This window comes from Cherax quadricarinatus, chromosome 17 (genome assembly GCF_038502225.1).
Source record: "Cherax quadricarinatus isolate ZL_2023a chromosome 17, ASM3850222v1, whole genome shotgun sequence".
Lineage (NCBI taxonomy): Eukaryota > Metazoa > Arthropoda > Malacostraca > Decapoda > Parastacidae > Cherax > Cherax quadricarinatus.
Window position 1 is genome coordinate 42,098,582 of NC_091308.1, and position 18,829 is coordinate 42,117,410.

Genomic DNA, 18,829 nt, shown 5'->3' on the forward strand with positions numbered 1-18,829 from the left:
TCACTAGCACAAGTACCATGGTGTACAACTCACTATCACAAGTACCATGGTGTACAACTCATTAGCACAAGTACCATGGTGTACAACTCACTAGCACAAGTACCATGGTGTACAACTCATTAGCACAAGTACCATGGTGTACAACTCACTAGCACAAATACCATGGTGTACAACTCATTAGCACAAGTACCATGGTGTACAGCACATTAGCACAAGTACCATGGTGTACAACTCACTAGCACAAGTACCATGGTGTACAACTCACTAGCACAAGTACCATGGTGTACAACTCACTAGCACAAGTACCATGATGTACAACTCACTAGCACAAGCACCATGGTGTACAACTCACTATCACAAGTACCATGGTGTACAACTCACTATCACAAGTACCATGGTGTACAACTCATTAACACAAGTACCATGGTGTACAACTCACTATCACAAGTACCATGGTGTACAACTCACTATCACAAGTACCATGGTGTACAACTCACTATCACAAGTACCATGGTGTACAACTCACTATCACAAGTACCATAGTGTACAACTCACTATCACAAGTACCATAGTGTACAACTCACTATCACAAGTACCATGGTGTACAACTCACTATCACAAGTACCATAGTGTACAACTCACTATCACAAGTACCATGATATACAACTCACTATCACAAGTACCATGGTGTACAGCTTCTGGCACTGTTGGGACCCACCTTGAAGCACTAGTGACCAGTGCTTCTCTCCCTGCTGACACCAGTCATAGTGAGGTACTAGTGATGGTTTATGGTAAAATACAAGTTCAGGTGATGGTGTGAGGTGAACTTCAAGTGGAAATATAATGGAAAATACAGGACAGTTCTTGTCTTGAAACCTTCAGTTAGTTGCTGCTTCATTATGTTTCTATTTTCACTATCTTCATTAAACTACTACTACTACTACTACTACTACTACTACTACTACTACTACTACTACTACTACTACTACTACTACTACTTCTTCTTCTTCTTCTTCTTCTTCTTCTTCTTCTTCTTCTTCTTCTTCTTCTTCTTCTTCTTCTTCTTCTTCTTATTATTATTATTATTATTATTATTATTATTATTATTATTATTATTATTATTATTATTATCATCATCCTCATTCTCATTATTACTATTTCTCTTTTTTGTGAAGAGACTTTACAGATAAATTTCAGTCAGCATCACCTTTGATCACACCTGACTATGTTAGTAACGTGTTCCCTCAGATGAACTCCCAGGTGTGTGTCATGGTGAGATGTGGTCACAGTGAGGTGTGGTCGTGGATGTGGTCACAGGTGACGTCATAGACAGGTGAGGTCATAGATAGGTAAGGTTACAGACAGGTTATAGTCAGGTGAGGCCATAGACAGGTGTGGTCATAGTTAGCTGTTGTCATAGTCAAGTGTGGTCATAGTCAGGTGTGGTTCATGTTTCCAGGTCTCCATCCGTGGGCCCCCGGATGTCAACCCTTCCACACTTCCCACTTCCAGTTGTTTTGGTATTTTCTTGGTGATATCCCCTAGTTCCGTGTGTCCAGAAGTCCATCTGTGTCCCCTCAGATGATCTCCCAGTTGTGGATCATGGTGATGTGTGGTCATAGTCTGGTGTGGTCATAGTCAGGTGTGGTCACAATCAGGTGTGGTCATAGTCAGGTATGGTCATAGTCAGGTGTGGTCATAGTCAGGTGTGGTCATAGTCAGGTGTGGTTTCTGTTCCCAGGTCTCCATCCGTGGGCCCCCGGATGTCAACCCTTCCACACTTCCCACTTCCAGTTGTTTTGGTATTTTCTTGGTGATATCCCCTAGTTCCGTGTGTCCAGAAGTCCATCTGTGTCCCCTCAGATGAACTTCCTTCCTCACTTTCCCAGGTGTGGATCATGATGAGGTGTGTGGTCACAGTGAGGTGTGGTCATAGTGGGGTGTGGTCACAGTGAGGTATGGTCATAGTGAGGTGAGATCATAGTGAGATCTGTGTCCCCTCAGATGAACTCCCACGTGTGGATCATAGTCAGGTGTGGTCATAGTAAGGTGAGATCATAGTCTTAGTCAGGTGTGGTCATAGTCAGGTGAAGTGTGCTCATAGATCATAGTTAGGTGAGGTCATAGTCAGGTGTGGTTCATGTTTCCAGGTCTCCATCCGTGGGCCCCCGGATGTCAACCCTTCCTCATTTTCCACTTCCGGTTATTTTGTTGTTTTTCCTAGTTCCGTGTGTCCAGAAGTCCATCTGTGTCCCCTCAGATGAACTCCCAGGTGTGCGTCATGGTGAGGTGTGGTCGTACATGTGATCGTAGATGTGAGATGTGGTCATAGTTAGGTGAGGTCATAGAGGTCTTAGGTGTGGTCATAGTCGTGTGTGGTCATAGTCAGGTGTGGTTCACGTTCCCAGGTCTCCATCCGTGGGCCCCCGGATGTCAATCCTTCCACACTTCCCACTTCCAGATGTTTTGGTATTTTCTTGGTGCTTTCCCCTAGTTCCGTGTGTCCAGAAGTCCATCTGTGTCCCCTCAGATGAACTCCCATGTGTGGGTCATGGTGAGGTGTGGTCGTACATGTGATCGTAGATGTGAGATGTGGTCATAGTTAGGTGAGGTCATCGAGGTCTTCGGTGTGGTCATAGTCAAGTGTGGTCATAGTCAGGTGTGGTTCACGTTCCCAGGTCTCCATCCGTGGGCCCCCGGATGTCAACCCGTCCACACTTCCCACTTCCAGTTGTTTTGGTATTTTCTTGGTGCTTTCCCCTAGTTCCGTGTGTCCAGAAGTCCATCTGTGTCCCCTCAGATGATCTCCCAGTTATGGATCATGGTGATGTGTGGTCATAGTCTGGTGTGGTCATAGTCAGGTGTGGTCACAATCAGGTGTGGTCATAGTCAGGTATGGTCATAGTCAGGTGTGGTCATAGTCAGGTGTGGTTTCTGTTCCCAGGTCTCCATCCGTGGGCCCCCGGATGTCAACCCTTCCACACTTCCCACTTCCAGTTGTTTTGGTATTTTCTTGGTGATATCCCCTAGTTCCGTGTGTCCAGAAGTCCATCTGTGTCCCCTCAGATGATCTCCCAGTTGTGGATCATGGTGATGTGTGGTCATAGTCTGGTGTGGTCATAGTCAGGTGTGGTCACAATCAGGTGTGGTCATAGTCAGGTATGGTCATAGTCAGGTGTGGTCATAGTCAGGTGTGGTCATAGTCAGGTGTGGTTTCTGTTCCCAGGTCTCCATCCGTGGGCCCCCGGATGTCAACCCTTCCACACTTCCCACTTCCAGTTGTTTTGGTATTTTCTTGGTGATATCCCCTAGTTCCGTGTGTCCAGAAGTCCATCTGTGTCCCCTCAGTTGAACTCCCAGGTGTGGATCATGGTGATGCGTGGTCATAGTCAGGTGTGGTCATAGTCAGGTGTGGTCATAGTCAGGTGTGGTCATAGTCAGGTGAGGTCATGGTGAATTGTGGTTATAGTGAGGTGTGATTCATGTTTCCAGGTCTCCATCCGTGGGCCCCCGGATGGCAACCCTTCCACACTTCCGGTTATTTTGGTGCTTTCCCTAGTTCCGTGTGTCCAGAAGTCCATCTGTGTCCCCTCAGGTGAACTCCCTTCCTCACTTTCCCAGGTGGGCGGGTGGTTGGGTGGGAGGTTGGGTTTTGGGTGTGTGGTTTTGTGGGTGGGTGGATGTGTGTTGGCGTGCGTGTGTTGTGTATGTGTTGGCCCGTCCCCAGTGACCTTGTTGGATGGTAACTTGGTCTTGTCTAGCTGGTCTACTGCCGAGACTGTCCAGGTGGGTGGAATTACAGGAGGGGACACACAGAAAACTGCGTCCTGTAATTACACCACCAAGACAGCCTGGAACAGTAGTCAGCCAGACGAGACTGAGCTGCCTCCCAACTCGGCCACCAAGCTGGGGTTACTTAGTGATAATCTCGGACTTCTATTTATGTTACATTAAGTGCTCAAGTTAATTTTTAGTTTGTTTTCACTAATTCAGCTTTATAAGTGTATATGTGAATGTTTCATCGTATATAGACGTGTGTCCGTGTGATTGTATGTCTTCTCACCAAGAAATCTACTACAAAAAAGTTATCAGCTTTCTTTTTTGTTGAAATTCGTTATTTTCCTTTATGCAAGACACTGAAACGTCCACAAGTAAATACGAAAGTACATTCCCACACACACACACACACACACACGCCCCCGAGGCCCCGTCTGAGACCAGGTCTCTGGAATATATATAAACACAATTTCCCCAGGACACGTACAATACTTAATATCCAACCCCTGTGTCACTCACATGTGTGCAAACATTCTCATGCACATATGTGTACTTTCTCATACAGACGTCATGAAACCACACGTCTCCTTATGAGTATGTTAGAGTGTAAGTCTGAGGGACCTGCTGGTCCCCCAGACCATTAAATACTCGAGATAAATTACCTCCTACTTGATAATAAAGTTAGGGGTAGTGATGATTTGTGAAATATAGTTATGATCTATGATTTGCGGTAATGATTTGTGATTTAAAGTGATGACTATGATTTTGCAGTGTTTTTAGTGATGTGTAGTGATATGTGATTGCCAATTTGTATTTAAATTATATTATTTTTTAATAGAATTCTAAATAATCGGCATATAGAATGCTATTATATATCATTTTGTAGATATTCTTAATGATCAATGTGCAGATATAAGGAAGTAAGAACTGAGAGAATCTTGTAATGGATATAGCAAGGAAGCATTCTTACGAATTATTACTAGCTCTCTCTCTCTCATTTTTTTAATTTTCCATGTCTTCATTTCTTTCATCTTCACTATATTGAGAAAAATATTCACAAACACAACTAAAAAAATCCAGGGAAAGAAAATAAGATCTACAGAGAAAGTCAAACTCCCGACAAAAGTGATTGTTGGTGTTGAAGTTACAACCTGGCCAGTACAACTCTGTCTTAATGTCTTCAATACTGCTGTTTTGTGTAGAATTGTCATCTTGCTCAACTCTTCCCGTGTTTTATTGTATTGTTCTTGTATGTTCGTATGGTTCTTGTGTACTGCTGTACTGTTCTGCTGTGTGTTACTGTACTTTTCTTGTGTGCTACAGTTTTGTTATGTGTATTACTGTACTGTACTGTCATTATTGGCTAAGACTAGTGTCAGGTGACATTGTACTCTTTCCTGATGTATAAACCGCCACTACCACCATCACTAGCATCATAATCACCACCAGCATTACCACTACCAACATCACAACTACAATCACTACCACCACCACTCCCATCTCCACCCCCACCACCTTACCATCATCACTACCACCATTATCACCACCACCATCGCCACCACCACTACCACCAACAACACTCCAATCTCCACCCTTACCACCAGCACCACCATCACTACCACCATCATCAGTACCACCATCACCACCACCATCGCCACCACCGCTACCTTCACCACCACCACTACCATCACCACCAACACCAACACTCCCATCTCCACACCTACCACCAACACCACCATCACTACCACCATCACAATCACTACCACCATTACCACCACCACCATCGCCCCTACCACCACCTTCACCACCACCACCACCACCACCATCATCATCACCACCACCACCACCAACAACAACAACAACAACAACACCAACACTCCCATCTCCACCCCTACCACCAACACCACCATGACTACAACCATCACAGTCACTACCACCATCACTACAACCATCACAGTCACTACCACCATCACCACCACCACCATCGCCACCACCACCACCTTCACCACCATCACTACCATCACCACTACCAGCACCATCACCACCAACACTCCCACCTCTACTCCCACCACCAGCAGCACCATCACCAACACCACCATATCCTCCATCACCATCACCATCGGTACCACCACCACTATCACCATCACCAGCACCAGTGTCAGAACCACCACTATCACCACCACCACCACCATCACCACCACCCCACCATCACCAATGTGACCACTATCACCACTACCACTACCACCACCACCACCACTGTCACAACCACCACCCCCACCGCTATCACCACCCAATACGAGCTGCCACGATACTGGCAGCCACACTGGCAGTGGCTCATTAGTTACTACCAACTGAATACTGAAAGCAAAATGCTGAAAGCAAACGTTGCACATTTTATGCTGAGCTGGGAACTTGGCATATAAATCAATTATTGTTTTACTAAACTAGGAGAATGTGAATTTATTGTTGTAATAACTCTGTTAATACAATATTAAGAGAATTTAGACTAACTTAAAATAAGTTTCGTGGGAATGTACTAAATTACTAAGTTATTCAGCAAAGTTATTTAGGTCGCAAAATTAACTTTGGCCCAAGAAACTAAAAATATTGCATATCATGTTGATTTGCAAATATACATCTATCAATGCATAAATCAAATATTTTTAGACTATCTTACTTTAAGACAGCTGGGGCTGGCTCACTGACTTGGGCTGAAAAGTAAGAGACTCACAGCTCAACATATTACAGTAGGTAATATATGTTTAAATGTCTTTTTACTAAGGAATTCACAGATAGTGCATATATATATATATATATATATATATATATATATATATATATATATATATATATATATATATATATATATATATATATATATATATATATATATATATATATATGATAAATCATCAAAAAGAATGTACAAAGAAATTCTGAGGAAATAGCCAATTCGCAAACAACTGATAAACCTCCCCTTAAGGGAGGTTCCTTGATCCTGGTGAGGGGCTCTTGATCTAGGGAATTGTATCTGTGCTCCAGTTCCCTGAATTAAACCTAAATACATTCCTTCCCCTTCCCCCACAGGCGTTGTATAATCTCTACAGGTTTAACGATCCTTCATAATTATAACAACGGATAAAACTAAATAGATTACTATACCTAAGCTTACTACTGCTAACACCCTTACAAGATGACAGTAGAGGAAGGACTTTTATGCAAGGAATTTGATCTACCTATCATTTTCTTGGATCAAACCTGATTACCTTCCATCGTCCAAGCACTGCACGCCTGCCGTGTTTCAGCGCATTCTCATAAATATATTATCTTTAATATTATGAGCAACTTCTAAACCTGTTTCTAGGCCTTTTGTGCCTCGAAATGCTTCAGCGCTTCCGTTATCAGCAGGAATATGCGCTGCACACATGACCGTCCGTTGGGAAGACGTTCCAGTGGACGTATACGACTATAATTTTGCTACTATGGAGGCAAATTTAATATTAAAACTAGATGTATTTCAGTCGTTAAGCGATCCGGGAAAGGTGTCCCCTTATTCTATAACTCCTGTCCTTTGTGCCTCAATGTAGGCGAATGGATTAGTGCAGAGTGCGACATATGAAGGGAAAGAGAAGAGGTTTTCACAACCGATTTTATGAAAACTAATGTTCAAAATTCTTAAAAAAAATTAAGTTAGGATATACACAAACCAAATCTAATTCAGATCTTTCAGAACCAAAGATTATAAAGCATGGAAGGGTTGAAGATAATCAGGTACGACACTCAGATATTATCACATGACAAACTATATTTATATTTTTTCAGTTACTTCCAAAAACAAACTGTAACTTACATAGGACAAAAACAGTCCAAATTTGACCAGCCTTTTCAGATAGTAAGTAACAGATAGAGTAATATATGAGCTGTTGGGTAAATAGACACAGATTCAACTAATGGGACTTTTTTTTGTGGCAACGTATTGCTCTCCAGGGCTTTGTCAAGTCGTTATGGTTTAACAAGCTCCTGTTAGAGGCCTGAGTAGTCGAGACAGTGCAGCGTCATGAATCTTCTCCAGCTTCTCTGAAGTTAAATGCGAGCCAAGTAAGCAGTAAACGTTTTCTCTCTGGATGGCCACGATGAGAAGCTGGAACATAAAAGTGGCCACCCTTGGCTCCCTAGTGGTGTCAGTGAGCCTGGAACACAGTTCTTTGAATAAATGTGTGGCATTCCTTTCCCCTGAATCTCACTGGGACAAATTGGTACTGATGGCTTAAGTCTCTATACATGCTGATCTTGTACTCCTCCCTGTGATCTGCAGCACCTCCCTGTTGACGAACTCTGTGATGGATGTAGGTGTTAATTAGAGTAGACGCGCCATTCTTCCAGGGATAGATGGTGATCCCGTCAGAACGGATTGGGGGATGGGAGTATTGACGTGTGCTATGGATGAGAGCTCTCAGCCAGGCACCCATCTTAAACAAGGCTTCTTCTCTTAATGATGTCGTTGACTTCAGTGTGTCTCGTGCAAGCCCCTGGTTTTGGAGTAGTTTAGACTATACCATTCGGACTGGTGTTGCTCTTCGCCTAGCCACCCCCGTCCTCACCGAACATAGGTGTATTTGCGGCAGGGCGACAGCTGATCAATTCGGACTTCATGGTCTCGTGTGTCACACAGCAGACGGGAAGCATGCCAGACATGAGGAGGTCAATCACATCATAAAGAGAAGCCTCGCCACAGCCCGTTGCCCAGCCAAACGGGAACTCCAAGCGCAGAGGTCCGACGGAAGTCAAAAGCCCCCTGATGGAGCCACTATGCTACCCTGGAAGGATGGAAAGCAGATTGCCTGGGACTACACCTGTGCCGCCATATTGGCAGACACCTGCTTGTCATACTCCGTAACTGAAGGGAGTGGAACTGCCAGCTACAGGGAGACCCAGAAAATCCGCAAATATGAAGACCTTACCCCTTGCTATAACTTCATTCCAATAGTGTCGGAGACCCATTGAGCATGGGGCAAGTGTGCTCTAAAGTTCCTCAAAGAGCTGGGTGAAAAGCTCATCATAGAAACCAAGGACCACAGAGCGACCAGCTTCCTCTTTCAGAGACTCAGTGTCGCGATCCAGAGAGGAAATGCCTGCAGCATTCTGGGCATGCGGCCCACTGCCGGGGAGCTGGACGAAGTATTCGAGATGTAGCACTGAGTTGAGATCTGTGTTGTTTTACTTTCTATTGTATTTTCGCGAATGTTTTATCAATGTATTTTGTCTTTAAATAAAATATATATAAAATATAGGGGGTGGTAGAAGAATTTATATATATATATATATATATATATATATATATATATATATATATATATATATATATATATATATATATATATATATATATGCAAGGAATTCGCAAGAGCAGGCGAAATATACACAAACACTGATCTCTGGCTGAAGGAGACTCGAACCTACGAACCTTGGAACAAGGTATGCAGTGCTTTACCAATCTACCCACACTGGACCAATACCTTGGAGTCCAGCTTGCGCTAGACTTTGATCCAAGGCAGCCAGCTTTCAGGGAGAAGGCTTACAGCTTTTCATCTCATCCCCTGCATGCATCAGCCTTACTAGAGATATTAACAATGCAAGGAATTCGCCTGCTCTTGCGAATTCCTTGCATTGTTAATATCTCTAGTAAGGCTGATGCATGCAGGGGATGAGATAAAAAGCTGTAAGCCTTCTCCCTGAAAGCTGGCTGCCTTGGATCAAAGTCTAGCGCAAGCTGGACTCCAAGGTATTGGTCCAGTGTGGGTAGATTGGTAAAGCACTGCGTACCTTGTTCCAAGGTTCGTAGGTTCGAGTCTCCTTCAGCCAGAGGTCAGTGTTTTATATATATATATATATATATATATATATATATATATATATATATATATATATATATATATATATATATATTGATAATTTTAATGCTTGGTGTAGAAGTCTAGTAATTAGTTTATACATTACACCGTCATGTACTTTTAGGTGTCCACTAACACTTAGCCTAGCATATATCAGCTTCATAACACCATGCTTAGCATATATCAGCTTGGTGAAAATTAAACACATGTGCAACACCTGGGTAGGTATCTTTATTGTAGACGTTTCGTCATCCAGTGGTTTATCTATACAAATTCAAGGACATAACTGGAAAGTAGAAGAACTATAAACAAAAAATGAGGTAAACAATCCCTCAAATTCACAACTACTGTGATCTTCACACCAACTCCAAGACTGAGGAACTGATTACCTCATCTTTTGTATATAGTTCTACTATGGAAAACTTATAAGGGGTACCTATATGTACCTCAAGATTACCTTCATACAAGTAATCTCATTGGGAGGCGACAACCATATATTGTTTACAGTAGTTACCCCGTGTAGACATGTGAGAAAACTTAGCCACCCCTGGTCACTACAGGTGGCTCCTTCGACCTCACAACCTTACCCATATCTATCCGAGACCAGTATGACGTGGATAGCACCCACAAGTACGGCGCTACTAATTAATTGTGGACTGTATAGATTATTATTATATTTGACTGAATGAAAGGGGGGAGTAGGTTACACACATATATATCCATCAAGAAAAAATACTTGTATATAATAACACCACTTACCAGATATTCTCTGATGGTCACTTGATGTAGCTAGATCACCCACAACCCATCCAATTACAACATACCTAACTGGCGAGTATCAGTTTGCTATAACTAGAAGGGTTACCTAACTGTGGGTGATTGATGCTCCTTATTTCCTCCATTCACCATCTCATTTTGATGTCCTGCTACACCGATACGGTTCTTATTTCAGCAGGACGAGGTATCCGTTGGTTTGTTCCGGTTTAGAAATCGTGACTCCATAAACTCCACTATCCTCGGGACAGGAACCACGAGGTTAACAGATGCTCACTCGGAGAACGGCGACTCATTTCACTTCGCACATTCTCGTAACTTAGTGTTATTGTCACTGTTTACTTCACAGCCCACCATACGGTTTAACGTCTCATAACTATTATGTACATTAGAGGTCACTCCATTAAGATCTGAGACCGATGAGTGATGATTAAATCATGGGTATTTTCCCCTGAACACACTCCATGGCGTCCACCAGTGCCTGCTTACCATTATTCACTAATTAACATTATTCACTTTATTCACTTACCATTATTCACTAATTACCATTATTCACTTTATTCACTTACCATTATTCACTAATTACCATTATTCACTTTATTCACTTACCATTATTCACTAATTAACATTATTCACTTTATTCACTTACCATTATTCACTAATTACCATTATTCACTTTATTCACTTACCATTATTCACTAATTACCATTATTCACTTTATTCACTTACCATTATTCACTTACCATTATTCACTAATTACCATTATTCACTTTATTCACTTACCATTATTCACTAATTACCATTATTCACTTTATTCACTTACCATTATTCACTAATTACCATTATTCACTTTATTCACTTACCATTATTCACTAATTACCATTATTCACTTTATTCACTTACCATTATTCACTAATTACCATTATTCACTTTATTCACTTACCATTATTCACTAATTACCATTATTCACTTTATTCACTTACCATTATTCACTTTATTACGATGGTCCCGTAAATCACGTTCCCTCACTCTACACCAGGAACAGTTACGACACTTCCTATTACGAAGTGAGGCCAATATTAATCCTTAGGCCGCCGTGGATGTCAATTTCCTGGTCCCATTTTTTCCCAGCCTCTTAACTCCATTCAAAACACTCCCGCCTCTCCCTCGTCAGCGTAGGCGCAGAGGTTCCCTGTAGGCTCTTTTCTTTAAAATACACTTTAGAACAATAGTAATGCATTAATCATGTATATTTACATTATAAAAGATATACAGCATAATTATGGGAAATTATATTCCACATCTACTGTCTTCCAACTGTGTACTTGAATTTGTATTGATAAAGCCACTGGATGGCGAAACGTCTACAATAAAGGTACCCAGATGTTGCTCAAGTATCTAATTTTCATCTTGTCGGTATTGTATACCATTCAAGTGCATATATCAACCTCACAACATCATAAATTAGCATATATCAGCTTCAGAGCATCATAACCTAGCACATATCAACCTCATAAGATCATGGCCTAGCACATATATCAACTTTACAACAACACAGACTAACATATATCAACTTCCCAACATCATAGCTTAGAATATATCAGCTTCCCAACATCATAGCATAGCATATAACAGCTTCACAACATCATATTATAGCTTATATCACCTTCACAACATCATATTATTGTAGCATATATAAACTTCACAACATCAAGAACAAGAGGTAAGCCTCATCAACGTTTCTCTTTTTTTGTACAGATGTCGGTGGAGAGTGTTAGTGGTGCGGAGGTGGAGGGGCTGCGGCCGGCGGGGCTCTCCCTCAACAAGAGAGAGACTGTAGTTCACAGTAACTACTCCCGCATTAGTGAGCACTTCCGTCAGGTAACCCCCACAGAGCTTCAGTGCTCAGTTTTCTGCGGCGGGAAGCGCTGTAGGTACGATAACGGTGACTCCTGGGGCGCTGAAGACATGGCCATCAACGGCATCTACTCCCACTGGTAAGAGAACATAAGAAATGAGCAACGCTGCAACAGGCCTATTGGCCCATAATGGGCAGATCCTTATTAGATCCAGACCCACTAACGAAAATATTTGCCCAAAACATTTTCAATGCTAGCGAATCTATAAGCTTTGATAACACTTTTAACTCATGTGCAAGTCCCGCTTAAATCAAACCCCCTCTAACTCAGACCCAACCCTTCTCAGTCCAACCCCTCTATTAGACTCAGATCCAACCCCTTTCAGTCCATCCCTTCTAACTCAGATCCAACACTTCTCCTTCCAATCCCTCTCGCTCAGATCCAACCCTTCTCAGTCCAGCCCTCCTCCTTCCACTCCCTCTCACTCAGATCCAACCCTTCTCAGTCCAACCTCTCTCACTTAGATCCAACCCCTCTCAGTCCAACCCCTCTTACTCAGATCCAACCTTTCTCAGTCCAACCTCTCTAACTCAGATCCAACCCCTCTCACTCAGATCCAACTCTTCTCAGTCCAACCCCTCTCATTCAGGCCCAACCCCTCTCAGTTCAACCCCTCTCACTCTAAAGAGTGAGTTATACAACAAGAGAAGTTATACAACACCAGCATGTTAAAAATCAATACCGGTACACACATGTTACCTATCTTGATAACATCAACATACACACAAACACACACACACACACTCACACACAAGAAATCGTTGAGGACCCTGTACACCGTGTACGTTAGGCCCATATTGGAGTATGCGGCACCAGTCTGGAACCCACACCTAGCCAAGCATGTAAAGAAACTAGAGAAAGCGCAAAGGTTTGCAACAAGACTAGTCCCAAAGCTAAGAGGTATGTCCTACGAGGAGAGGTTAAGGGAAATCAACCTGACGACACTGGAGGACAGGAGGGATAGGGGGGGACATGATAACGACATACAAAATACTGAGAGGAATTGACAAGGTGGACAAAGACAGGATGTTCCAGAGATGGGACACAGCAACAAGGGGACACAGTTGGAAGTTGAAGACACAGATGAATCACAGGGATGTTAGGAAGTATTTCTTCAGTCACAGAGTAGTCATTAAGTGGAATAGTTTGGGAAGCGATGTAGTGGAGGCAGGAACCATACATAGCTTTAAGCAGAGGTATGATAAAGCTCATGGTTCAGCGAGAGTGACCCGGTAGCTACCAGTGAAGAGGCGAGGCCAGGAACTATGAATCGACCCCTGCAACCACAACTAGGTGAGTTCAGCTAGGTGAGTGCACACACACACACACACACACACACACACACACACACACACACACACACACACACACACACACACACACACACACACTCACTCACTCACATGCACGCACACTATTACAACCTAGGATTTCAAATGGCCTGTTATCCCAGGTGTAATGGGAGCAAATAAACACAGTAGAAAAAGTTTAGACTTATATTATCCTTCACCAATTTAGAACAGCAATATGTACACTATGTACAGTGATAAATATAGTGCACTCCACGGTAAGCAAGGCAGAAATAGAAGCCACAAGATAGCAGACCGTGCTTCAACCAGCTCTAGAATGGGAATGACAAGGGCAGACAGGAGAGCGGTATCCACATAACCTCTGCGATTGCCAATCCCACCTTCTTATTGGCTAGAACCTGGTCACTAGTTGAACGATGGGGCCCCATCATCAACTCTTAGCAACCTGGTTCGCTGGTTGGGGGAGATAGCCTGTAAATGAGGGTGTGTCCATGCGCCGAATAAAGGTTACGTACTCTTTGCATGCCACACCCCCACCCCCGAGAAGGCTCAGGATTAGGCTGCCACCTCCCAGTGGTAACCGTGCCGCCATGGCACAAAATAATGGGACCGCCTATCCTCTCCACCATCCAACTCTTAGATAGAGCTCAGCTTTCCTAGTGACCAAAAGCCAAACCCTAAACTCAGAGTGAGACAGCAGTCAGATAGGCCAACATAGGTCCAAGATACAAGCGGACGGTAGCCCGTATCCCCTCACTAAAAAAAAACCCCCACATCAGGGGATAAAAAAAAGAGCTTGAAAGGGGGGTTACCACAAATACATCCTAACCTAAATAAAATATTAAACTAGACTCTTGACAAAGAGTCTGCCAACACATTTTCTTTGCCGGCAATATAATTAATTTTTAGGTTGTAGGGCTGCAGCCTGAGCGTCCAACGCATAAGCCTTGTGTTGTGATTCTTCATGGCTTGGAGATAGACTAACGGGTTGTGATCACTGTAGACTGTGACCACCTGCGATGTCTGGCCCACATAAACATCGAAATGCTCCAAAGCCATTACCAGCGCGAGGGCTTCTTTTTCAATGGTAGAGTAAGCTCTCTGATGTGGCTGGAACTTAGCTGAAAAGTATGCGATTGGCTGCAGCTCCTTGTTCCCGATTTGTAATAGTACCGCCCCAACCCCAGACTCACAAGCATCAACCTGTAATGAAAAAGGTTTGGAGAAGTCTGGAGACAGGAGAATGGGTGCAGAGCACAATAATCTTTTTGCTTTATTAAAAGCAGTGTTACAATCTGACGTCCAATTAAAGGGAACTTTATGACTGGTAAGAGAGGTAAGAGGGGCTACAATATCTGAGAAATTCTTACAGAATCTTCTGTAAAATCCTATCATGCCTAGGAAACGTTGAAGAGATTTCCTATCATGAGGAACTGGATATTCTTTAATCGAAAGAACTTTAGCAAGTTTAGGTGCAACATTACCACTACCTACTTCATGGCCTAGAAAAGTGACAGTGGCCTGGCCAAAGGAAGATTTAGATAAATTAACTGTTAATTGGGAATTCTTAAAGGTCTCAAACAGAGCTTTAAGTCTAAGTAGGTGTTGATCCCAAGTATCAGACACCACAACAATATCATCTAGGTATGCTGCCGTGCCTTCAAGTCCTTTAATAGCCTGATGGATGAGTTTCTGGAATGAAGAGGGGGAATTTTTCATTCCGAAGGGGGTAACTGTATACTGATAATGACCTCCTGGAATTACGAAGGCAGAGATTTCCTTCGCCTTATCTGTCAAAGGTACCTGATAGTAACCTTTAAGGAGATCTAATTTGGACACAAAAGTAGCCTTACCCACAAAGTCAATTACGTCATCCAGACGAGGAAGAGGGTAAGCATCTGTGATTGTGACCTCGTTCACTTTACGGTAGTCTGTGCACATACGAAACCCTCCATCAGCCTTTTTTACTAGGATGCACGGTGAAGCCCATGGACTAGATGACTCCTCCACTAAACCATGTTCTAACAAGAAGTCTACTTCCTGCTGAAGTAGCCTTTGCTTTTCAGGATTAGCTCTGTAGGGGGAGAGTTTAATTGGTTTAGATTTTCCCACATCTACATCATGGTAACCTAACGTACATTTTTTCGGCACATCCGAAAAAATATTAGGATATGACTGTAGAAGCTCAGTTAAATTGGTTGCTTGTATTTCAGATAATCCATCCATTAACGGGCTAGGATCCTTGAGGAGGACAGAATTTGAAAGTTTAGTATTAATTTCAGAGATAGAGTGCAAAGAGTCAGAGTCGTCCTCAGAGGTAGAGGACAGAGTCATTACTGGGACTTTATCTGGTGTATGAAAGGCCTTGATTTGATTAATGTGGTAAGTTTTTGTTTTTGAGGTCTTATCAATGGGAGCTACCACATAATTTAAATCAGATAATCTACTTACTATCTGCATAGGTCCCGTAAATCTAGCTTTCAAGGTGTGGCCAGGTATAGGTTCCTGCACCAACACCTTGTCTCCTGGATGGAAGGAGCGGAATTGTGCACTTCTGTCATACCTCTGTTTCATCTTACTTTGAGCTGTCTTTAGGTTAGCCGTGGCTAACTCACGTGCCACCTGCAACCTTGAAGACGGGTTGTAGAGTGCTGAGCTTACGTCTTCTCCCATCCATCCTTCTTTGAGCACCCGAAGAGGACCTCGTACATTGTGCCCAAAGATCAGCTCAAACGGACTATACCCTGTAGACTCTTGCACCGTCTCTCGTACTGAGAACAGCAACAAAGGTAGAGATTCATCCCAATCTGTCGGAAAGTGCATGCAAAAACTTCTCATCATTGTTTTTAATGTTTGGTGGAATCTTTCCAAGGCGCCTTGGGACTGAGGATGATAGGCAGTGGATAAGTTGTGAATTATCCCTAACCTAGTTAATACTTCCCTAAATGCTTTGGCAGTGAAGTTAGTACCTTGATCACTTTGTATAGTTTTAGGAATGCCAAAACAAGAAATGAATTTTGTTAAAGCTTTGAGAATAGCTTTAGTATTGATACTACGCATTGGGATCGCTTCAGGATATCTGGTTACTTTATCCATAATTGTAAATAAATACTGATTTCCAGACTTTGACTTAGGTAGTGGACCTACACAATCTATAATTAAATCTGCAAAAGGTTCTCCATCAGCAGGTATGGGTTGGAGAGGTGCAGGTTTAATGGAATGTCCAGGTTTTCCAACTTGCTGACATTCTCGGCAACACCTAATATGATTCTTCACATCTTTCTTTAATTTTGGCCAATAAAATTCTTTTGTGATTCTATACAAGGTTTTTGTAATTCCTAAGTGACCTCCTAATGACGTATTATGAGCTATATTTAATATCTGAGGTCTATACTTGGTTGGAACCACTAACCTGTCGTATAATTGCCGGCCCTCTATCTCCTTACCAGTCTCAGTGCAGACCAAATAATCATTTTTAACTTCATACTTGACTGGATGACCCAAAGAGGATTTACCCATGGCTGCCTGAAAAGCGAATTTTAAAGAAGGGTCCTTTCGTTGTTCCTCCCGGAAGGACAGTCCCTCGGGCATGGAAACAGAGACATCTGGCAATCCTGCAACCTGGGAATAGGAAGGCTTGATCGGGGTCTGTTCACTTGATTTACGAGACTCCGGCCGGTGTGTCTCATAAAACAACGTGGCTATTCCGAGATCGGAGTCGTCCAAGGATAGGTCAACATTCTCTCCAGACAACCCTTGGGATGTTGCCCGAGTTATGGCCAACACTGGAGAAGCATTAATCATTATAGGTTCAGGACACGAACTAACAGTAGTAATGTTATTACCCAGTAATAACATGGCATTTTTCATGGGAAATCCTTTTGAGACACCTACAGTCAAGTACCCAGTGTAATATTTGCACTGTACATAAATTTTATGCAAAGGAACAGAATATATAGCTCCTCCATATGCTTCCAATAAAACTGAGGAATTCAAAGAAGTATTCTCTGAAAGGGGTAATATTCCTTCTCTGACAAGTGAGCAATATGCTCCAGTATCTCTAAAGGTATTTACTTTAGTTGGTTCTGAGTTTTCCTGAAGGGAAATAAGACTTTCGCAATAATAAGGGGCCATACCTTTTTCTACTTCTCTAGGGGACATGTTACTAGGGATATTAGAGATTTTCCCAATGGGTTGAGGTTTTTGGGGGCAGTTGGAACTGATGTGACCTACTTTATTGCACCTGAAGCAGACGACAGGCTTGCCCTTTACTCCCTGATGACGTTGCAAGTGGTGTCGTTCTGGCTGGTGCCTCTCTGGATATTGTTGTCGAGATGCTCCATAAGTAGTTTGCCTCTCCGCAGGGGGACCATATGTTGAGAAGCGTGGCTCACCAGGTGACTTGGTTGGATGACGTAGACGCTCTCCCTCCGGCTGGCACTTCATTCTCCAATGTTGTCGATCTCTGCTCACGCCAGACTGTTGAAAAGAGAGACGGGACCGCTCGGACAAGGAGCGGTTCGTTTCGAAGGTATCAGCCAACCTGGCCGCCTCCAATGCAGTGGTTAAGTCACGATCCTGCAGAAAGACACGAACCTCTGGTCCCACAGACTCCAGCAGGTTATCAATCAGAATAAGCTGCACCAGCTCCTCAAAGTTAGAGACACCACTCGCTTTATACCAGCTGGTAAAAGCTTTGGTTTGCTGTCTCACAAAGTCCACCAGGGATTGACCAAGCTGCCGCCTGTTCAATTTGAAGGTCTTACGATATTTAGCTGGGATACATGTATATGCTCCCAACACTGTGGTCTTCACTACTTGATAATCAGAGAATTCAGCGTCAGTTAATACCGACGTAAATTCCTGTGCCTTACCCAATAATGCTGTATGAACCAACGCTGCCCAGTGCTGTTCCGGCCACCTCAAGGCTCGAGCCTGATTTTCGAAGCTTTCGAAAAATTGCTCTGGTTCGGCCTCATTGAAGCGGGGAACAAGCTGTACTGCTTTTTGTAAACTGAAATCGTTTACAGAATGCGAAAACTGCCTCCTTTCTCTTTCCCTATCAAATTCTTCCCTTGCGAATGCTCTCTGTTCCCTAGTTTGCTCCAGCGTGATTTTTGCCAGCTCAAGTGCCAACGACGCTGATTCACCTCGAGAC

At 43.0% G+C, this 18,829-nt stretch overlaps 1 protein-coding gene across 1 annotated transcript in view; it reads left to right on the forward strand.

Moving 5' to 3' along the window:
• LOC128686290 (protein tyrosine phosphatase domain-containing protein 1-like) overlaps positions 1-18,829 on the forward strand; it is a 494,075-nt gene that overhangs the window by 267,881 nt on the left and 207,365 nt on the right. Inside the window, exon 3 of the mRNA XM_070085962.1 lies at positions 12,201-12,439. Coding sequence (XP_069942063.1) covers positions 12,201-12,439 — 239 coding nt within the window. The remainder of the gene's footprint in view (positions 1-12,200; positions 12,440-18,829) is intronic.